At 32.4% G+C, this 8,880-nt stretch overlaps 1 protein-coding gene across 1 annotated transcript; it reads left to right on the plus strand.

The window, feature by feature from the left end:
- The first annotated feature begins 8,101 nt into the window (after window positions 1–8,101).
- On the plus strand, window positions 8,102–8,674 carry LOC114387630. The gene has a single exon (XM_028347837.1). The coding sequence runs from the start codon at window positions 8,102–8,104 to the stop codon at window positions 8,672–8,674; it is 573 nt and encodes a 190-aa protein (XP_028203638.1).
- Window positions 8,675–8,880: the final 206 nt, after the last annotated feature.

Here is an 8,880-nt window from a genome sequence, read left to right on the forward strand (position 1 = left end):
GTCATGTAGAAGGAAGTGTCTAGTCTGGTGGTTCATTAACATGGATTGTGTTCTAACTCTAATTATTTTCTATTTTTTTGTCGTAACCATTTTCGGTTAGAAAGTTAGTTGTTGTCTCCTTCATAAGGAGCCATGTGTTTTGGGTTCAGTGAGCTTGAGAGTACTTTGAAGCCTTTAATTTTAACCATACAGTTTGTTATCTGTTTATGTCACGTCTTCAAGATTATATGAAGAAGATGGTCAACATGATCAAGATTGAAAAATTCACAGGGAAGAATAAATTCAATCTTTGGCACATCAAGATGTGAGCCTTGTTGAAAGAATAGGACTTCAAGGCTTTTTTCTCTAGTCAATCATCGAAGATTGATAAGTCAATGTTTGATTTACAAAAAAGGAAAAGGCATCTTATCTTTGTCTGATGAGATTCTTTATGAAATTTTTGAAGAATTGACCATTGTTGGGCTTTGGCTCAAATTAGAGAAACTCTTTAAGATGAAATCAATTTGCAACAAGTTGTTTCTGAAATGACGTCTGTTTGGTGTCCGAATAAGGGAAGGTACACCATTGAAGGAACATCTTGATGAACTAAACTCTATTTTAATGGAGCTACGCGACATTGATTTCAAGATGGAAGATGAAGATTTGGAAATGATTTTGTTATCCTCTTTTCCTCCCTTCTATGAGAATTTTATGAGTTCTTTTAGTATAGGCAAGGATTCCATTACACTTAAAGAAGTTAAGTTTAGTCTTTATTATAAAGAGCTTCGACTAAAGGAGTCTGGGAATAATGATGATGCCTTTGTGTTTGGATTATTAGTGACTATTTCTACTAAAGGGTAGAAGAACAAGAAAGGCAAATGTGGCAAGAAGAGAAACACTAATCCTAAGGACATCTAGAATTACTATAAAGAATTGGGTCAATAGAAGCAAAATTGTCCAAAGAAAGCAAAGAAAGATATTGTTGCTGCTTTTATTCAGAATGACATTAGAAAATGATTTGGTTCTAGTTGCTAGTGAGCAACTACAACAACATTATGAAAAATGTGTATTGGACTTAGGTTTTTCTTATTGTATGTGTCCACATAGACTTTGGTTTGTGACATATGAGAAGAAGTCTGGTGGTAACATCCTCATGGATAATGATGCTCCTTGTAAGTCTGTTGGTATAGGTTTTGCACAAATCATAATGCAAGATGGTGTTGTTAGAAACTTGATTGAAGTTCATCATGTTCCAGAGCTTAAGAAAAATCTTGTATTTGTGGATGTCAGGGATTTAAAAGGTTTTTCTTATTGGGTTGAAGGTGGGGTTATGCAGGGAACCAATCAAGAAAATTTGTACATCCTTCGGGGGTCCACTATGACATGCTCTGTCTCCATTGTTTCACAATTTGAAAACCATTCAATGGCTCATTTGATAATTCTTTGTGATATCTACGTTTGAGTCAGATGAGTGAAAAAGTTGTGAATATTTTGAGCAAGCGAGGCTTGCTCGAAAATCACAAGATAGAACCTCTTAAGTTTTGTGAGCACTGTTTCTATGGGAAACAACATTGGGTGAAGTTTCCAAATGTTGTGCACACAACAAAGGCCATGTTGAATTACGTCCATTTTGATTGCTGGGGGCCTTCGAGAGTTCCATCACTAGGACGGGAAAGGTATTTCCTCCCCATCATTGATGATTACTCCAGGATGACATAGGTATTCATAATGAAGCAAAAATCTGAAGCTTTCAATTTTTTCAAGCATTTGTCGATTCTTATGAAGAATTAGATAGGAAAGACAATAAAGTGTCTTAGGACTTGCAATGGTTTGCAATTTTGTCCTACTGAGTTCAATGAATTATGTAGATATGAAGGGCAAGACATCGTACTATATGCTATACTCCACAACAAAACAAAGTAGTTGAAAGAATGAACATGACCTTGTTGGAAAAGGATAGATGCACAACATGTTATCTCATGAACCACTCACTGTCTACTGCCATAGACTTCAAGACCTTTATTGAGGTATGGTCTAACAATCTAACTGAATACTCATTGTTAAAGGTGTTTGAATGTTTGACATATTATCAAGTAAGTGAGGGTAAGCTAAACCCCAAAGCGAAGAAGGGATTCTTTACGGACTATGGAGATGAGAGTCAAAGGATTTTAAGTTTAGTCTCCATTTTAAAGAAAGGTCATTCTAACTAAAGATGTTTTCTTTGACAAACTCGCTATGATGGGTTCTAAATCTGATGAAGATTTGGGCAAGGCTAAGGATGTCACTAAGTAGGTGGAGTTTGAGAACTCCACAATTAGAAACATTAGTGATTAGAAACAATTTGAAGCACATGATGAAACTGATCAGGATCTTCAAATGCATCCTCAAGATTAGAATTTAGCACTAGTTGAGGGGATGGATTGGATAGGTCAAAATCATCTAAAGTATCCCAAAACCACAACACCCCAAAAGTTGCAAAGGCAAATCAAAGCTCCTGAAAGATGTGACTTTGATATAATGTCTTATGCGCTACAGGTAGTAAAAGAAATCGATTCATTCAAACCAACCACTTATCAGGAAGAAATTTCTTGTTCTAAGCGGAGGATTGGACAATGGCTATGAATGAATAGATGGAATCCCTTTAGAAGAACCAAACTTAAGATTTAGTTGAGTTACCTAATGGCAAATGAGTAGTGGAGTGCAAATGGATCTCCAAGAAGAAATCTGAATTGTCCATTAAAGAAGTCATTCGTTATAAAACACATTTGGTAGATAAGGATTACAATTAGAAGGAAGGAGTGGACTACAAAAAGATATTATCTCTAGTAGTTCGACACACCTCCAAATGTGTTTTGTTAGCCCTAGTGCAAACTCTAGGCATGGAGTTACAACAAATCGATGTAAAAATTGCCTTTCTCCATGGAAGATTAGAGGAAGATATTTTGATGCAACAACTTAAAGGTTTTGAGGTGGAAGGAAAGAAAAAATCTATTTGTAAACTAAAGAGTTCTCTTTATGGTTGAAGCAATCACCAAAGCAGTGGTACAAGAGATTCAATGAGTTCATTGTCTCTCATAGGTACATCAAAAGTCCTTATGACTCATGTGTTTATCATAACAAGGTGGAGGATGGTTCCCACATTTATCTACTACTCTATGTGGACTGCTTATAGCATCTCAAAATTTGTTGGCAATTTAGAAGTTGAAGCCACTACTCAGTAGTGAATTTGAGATGAAAGATATGGGAGTTGCTAAAAAAATTATGGGCATGGAGATCAAGAAGGATCAAGTCCAGAAGAAGTTATTTCTATGTTAGAAGGAATACATTTAGAAAGTATTGAATTGTTATTGGATGACATCCATAAAAGCAATATGTACTCCTCTGATAGCATTCATTAATCTATTTGAACTCAATACTACTCAGTCAGAATTAGAGAAAAAATGCATGTCTTGTGTTTCTTATGCAAGTGTTGTAAGTAATCTCATGTATGCTATGGTATGCATTAGATCGAACCTAGCACAAGCAGTCAATGTTGTGAGTAGGTATATGGGTAATCCTGGGAAGAAACATTGGCAAGATGTGAAACATATATTTAGGTACCTTAAGGGTACAACTAATATTGGACTCGTCTACCATGGAGATATATCATGTGCTCTCACTTGTTGCTTAGATTCTACCAATGTTATAGATTTGGATGCAAGGAGATCTATGACTGGGCACGGATTCACAATTGGAAACTTTCTTTTCAGTTGGAAGAGAATACTTTAGCCCATAATGACTTTGTCCACTACGGTGGCAGAGTACATGGCTCTGGTAGAAGCAACAAAGGAAGGAATTTGGTTGAAGGACCTGATTAGCAATCTTGGGTTTCCATAAGAAAAGACTATCATTTTCTATGACAGTCTGAGTACAATCTATTTAGCAAAGGATCAAGTCCATCATGGAAGGACTAAGCACATTGACATCAAATACCACTTCATTCCTTCTGATAAGAGGGTCAAAGTCTAGAAGGTTAATGCAAGGGAGAATCCAACTGATATGTTCATGAAGCTTGTTCCAAGAATCAAGTTCATGCATATTTTGGATCTACTTAACATATATTGTTGGAAATGAACTGGTTACTTGTAATTTAGGAATGTTATTGAACCAAGGTGGAGATTTTTTATTGTTGGATGATGGACGATAGAGATAGGGTAGACGATAGTGGTCGTCTGGTCCAATATTCTTGTCTTCGTAATGGGTCATCCAACCCTCTATAATTTGGTGGAGCGTCCAATCACGTAGAAGGGAGCGTCCGGTTTGGTGGTTCATTTACATAGGTTGTGTTGTAACTATAATTGTTTTCTATTTTTTTTTTTTGTAATCATTTTCAGTTAGACAGTTAATTGTTGTCTCTTTTATAATGAACTCCCTTTAATTATAAATTTTATTATTTACAATAAACTTAAACAACTTTGCGCCATATCTCTCTACTCCTTCTATCATTTGTGTTTTCTTATATGAATAGAATTTATCAAATCTTCCTAACAAACTCTTATTCGTCTTGCATAACCCGTGGGCTAGTGGGCAAACTTGTGTCCTGTGAATGAGAAAAAGGAAAAACAAATGAGTAATAAATTATATATTATTTATCATTTTTGTTTATTTAGAGTTATGAATACAACCCATAGCCCACAACTCATCCCATCTAGCCAGTCCTCTATTCAAGCTACTTTAGCCGGTACAAATCAAGAATTAGACTTACATCAATCAATTCAAACCTTCTATGTTGGTTGTATGTAGGATATGTATAATATCAGCGTAAAATGCCAATTTTTTTACATCACATACTAGCCATCAATGTTCATAATTAAAAAACATGGTCTAGATCGTGATAGGAGGAGGCAATTCCATATCCAAGCACTGTGCAAATAGCCACATAGAACAAAAAATCACAAACCAAAATCACATTATAAAGCAAAACATATTAAAAATGCTAACCTTTGTTGGACAAGTGGCCTCAATAACTTAAGAGGGGGGTGAATTAAGTTTCAAAACTTTTCCACTAACAAACTTTTTAACCCTTTTTTTAAATGATAGGCTCAGAATGCAGAAGAAGAAGCAACAATCAATTTAATAATGATCTTTAAACGTGCAAGATAAAATTGATTGCAATAAAACAAATAAGATAAGGGAAGAGAAAATTGCAAACTCGATTTATACTGATTCGGTCACTTCCCCGTGCCTATGTCCAGTCCTCAAGCAACTCACTTGAGATTTTCCACCCTTGTGTTCAAGATTCTCCAAGAAGCAACCCGTCTCTTGATTACAATTCTCACAATCCAAGAGACAATCAATCTCTTGATTACAATTGACTTTCTAAGATGAACAGAAAGATTTCTCTCCTTTAGAGTGGATGATACAAAATGAAGATCCTAGAGGAATTTCTCTCTTTTAGAGATGATAATACACTTTGAAATTCCTAGATGAATTCTCAATAGATTTGCAAGTGTTTTCCCAAGAGTTGTTCAGAGAGCATTTGGCAATTAAGTTCTCTTAGAATATCTCTCCCTTATGCTTTTCTAATTCAAACACACACATATATATAGGTCCATCGTGCCTTTTTTAAATAGTTTGAAGAAATGTGTCTTTTCAAAAAGTTTTTTCCAAAATTCTTCATTGGTAATCGATTACAGGTTTTTGGTAATCGATTACACAGTTGTATTTTGAAAGATTATGACTTTTCAAATTGAATTTCAAGAGTTCTGTTATTGGTAATCGATTACACACCAATGGTAATCGATACAACTTTTAAATTTAAATTTCAAAATCCTTCTGAAAAGCTGATTTGCAAAATTTGTCTTATGGTAATCGATTACATCTCCTGGTAATCGATTACCAGAGCCTTTGCTCTCTTGGAAACAATTTGTTTTAAGGCAGAAACCAATCAACCCATGAGATTGTTTGAGGCCTTATCTTTTTCTTGATCTTGTTTGCTTGACCTTGAATTAATCTTAAAGCAATGCTTAACCTTTGAATGTTTGTTGAAGCAACCTTGTATTAATTCTACTTTGACATCATCAAAACCTTGTATTCATACACTCATATTCTCCCCCTTTTTTATGATGACAACCATTATCAAGTGTATTTTTTTTGACATCATCAAAACTTGCATGATTCACAGCCTTATGTTTGGATGGAGGATTTTAAAATTTCTAGGAAATTCTAATACACAATATTTTAATTGCCTTGATTTAAATTCCTTTTATTTTGTGAACATTTTATTTGGATGAAATAATTCAATTTCTTGTATTTTAATTTCCTTGTTTGGATAAAGTAATTCAATTTAAATGAAATTCAAATTTTCATTTTTAAGTATTTATTAAAAAATTAAAATTTCAATATTGAATAAAAATAAATATTAGTCATTTTTAAATAGTTAAATATTCAAAATAAATTTAATGCTAGACAATATTTAATAATAAATTTTGAATATTTAATAATTAAATAATTAAAATAATTTTAATGCTAAACAATTTTGAATCTTACACAATATTCTTGTATTAACACACAAAAAAACTTAGATTAAACAATAATGCAAAATTAAAGATGAATGATATGTAATTCCTTGTTGAATCCAATTCCTTGTTAAAAAAATTTCAATTAAGTAGTCTCGCAATAATTTTTTAAAACAATATTAGAATTAAACAATTACGTAATTTAAGAACAATTATCTCATACAAAATTCAAATATTGATATTAATTTGATTATTCGTAAGAAAAGAAAATACTTCAATCCACATCAAGACCTAAAATCATATATCATCCACATTGATGTCACTATTGATAATGCTCAATCATTCACGAACTATTTTGCAAATTAGAGAATCCAAAACAAACAACATATCAAATAATTTTAGAAGAATGAACTTTTTTTCATGCTTTATAAGAACGTAACTCCTCTATTCCTTGTTCACAATAACTTAACACAGAATAAACAAAATAATATAAGTCATAATAGGAAAGACAAATAGCTATATTGAAAAGATCTAGGGATTATGATTCATAAAACCACTATTCATTACAATGAGATACCTTTCATGAAAACAAATGAGAAAATAAAAGTTCCACCAAACATCCTAAAATCATGTAATAGGAAAATATGAAACTTTGGAGTTTCAAGCATTTTATCATATCGCTCATCATGTGCAATGTAAAGAAGATGAAGTAAATAAAGTGACACATAAACAGGGACAGACCCACGTTGAGGCAGAGTGTGGCTATAGCCACACCAGAATTTTTGAAATTATAATTTTAACTAAAAACTTTTTAAGTTAGTTTATTAAATTAAAGATATTTAGTAAAATGAACTATTATGCTAATTGATAAATAAAAAAATAACCTAAAGAACATGTAATTATAACAAAAATCATTAGTTTTAATTTTTAAGATAATTTTTTATACTTATTATTTTTGTTTAAGTATTAAATATTTACTAATGTTAAATAATATAATGTTAAAAATAATGTTTTTTTATAATTACACGTTCTTAGTTTGTTTTTTTTACAAAGGCTACATGTTCGTAGTTATAAATCAACACTAAGTTATGATATTAAAATAATAAACATATAGTATTAAAATAAAATTTGAATGAAATAAATATATAACCCAAAGATAGCTAATGTAATAGGTTGTGCTCCAGACAATAACTTTATGACTGCTCCTACGATTTAAAAGGATAGAGACAGTAATTGCTTCAGGACAAACAAGTATCTCAATTTGCTAAATTGATTGAAGAGAGTCAGATAGAGACTGGTAGTGGATTAAATCAAGAATCGTCTATTACTAAAGCGGGTGACACTCGTTGGGGTTCTCACTTTAGGACTTTCACTAGTTTGATGACTATATATGGTGCCATTATTGAGGTACTTGAAGAAGTCGGGAAAGATACGTCATTTGAAAATATGGTAAAACTATGATTTTGCTAGATGTGCTTCAGTCCTTTAATTTTATTTTCATGTTATACCTGATGGTTGGGATTTTAGGATTTACAAATGATTTAAGTGTAGCGCTACAAAATAGTGATCAAGATATTTTGAATGCTTTATCACTTGTCAAAGCCACCAAAAAAGAATTACAAGAAATGAGGAATGATGGATGGGAAGAACTTATATCTAAGGTTATGGAAATTTGCAATAAGCATGATATTGATGTGCCTGATTTGGATGCACTGTATGTGCAAGGGAAGAAACCTAGACGACATGCTACCACTTCTAGTGTTTCTAATTTGCATCATTTTAAGCATGATTTTTTATTTAGTGTTTTAGATTTGCAGTTGCATGAGCTCAATGCTAGGTTTGATGAAGATAATACTGAACTTTTACAATGTGTTTCATGTTTGAGTCCCTCATCATCATTTGAAGCTTTTGATGTGAAAAAATTGTTGAGGATGGTTGAACTTTATCCAAATGATTTTGTAGATGTGCCGGAAGTGGTGGTGCGACATCAGCTTCAGAATTATGTCAGAAATGTTCGATGTGATCCAAAATTTGCAAAGTTAAAAGGACTTTCAGACTTTTGTGCAAAGCTTGTGGAAACAAAAAAGTGCAACACATTAGATATAGTTTATAGGCTTCTGAAGTTGGCTTTAGTCTTGCCGGTAGCAACTGCAAGTGTGAAATGTGTTTTTTCAGCTATGAAGTTTGTGAAGAGTTAGCTATGTAACAAAATGGGTGATCAATGGTTAAATGATCGTCTTGTAACTTTTATAGAAAGAGATGTTCTTGGAACAATCAACAATGATGTTATTTTAGCTCATTTTCAAAAAATGGATAATAGACGATTTTCATTGTAAATACATTTCCTTAAACAACATTATTTCTTATTTTCAATATATTTTAGTCTATAATTTTTTTTATATTT

The sequence above is a fragment of the Glycine soja genome, chromosome 15 (assembly GCF_004193775.1).
Source record: "Glycine soja cultivar W05 chromosome 15, ASM419377v2, whole genome shotgun sequence".
In the NCBI taxonomy this organism is placed as follows: Eukaryota; Viridiplantae; Streptophyta; class Magnoliopsida; order Fabales; family Fabaceae; genus Glycine; species Glycine soja.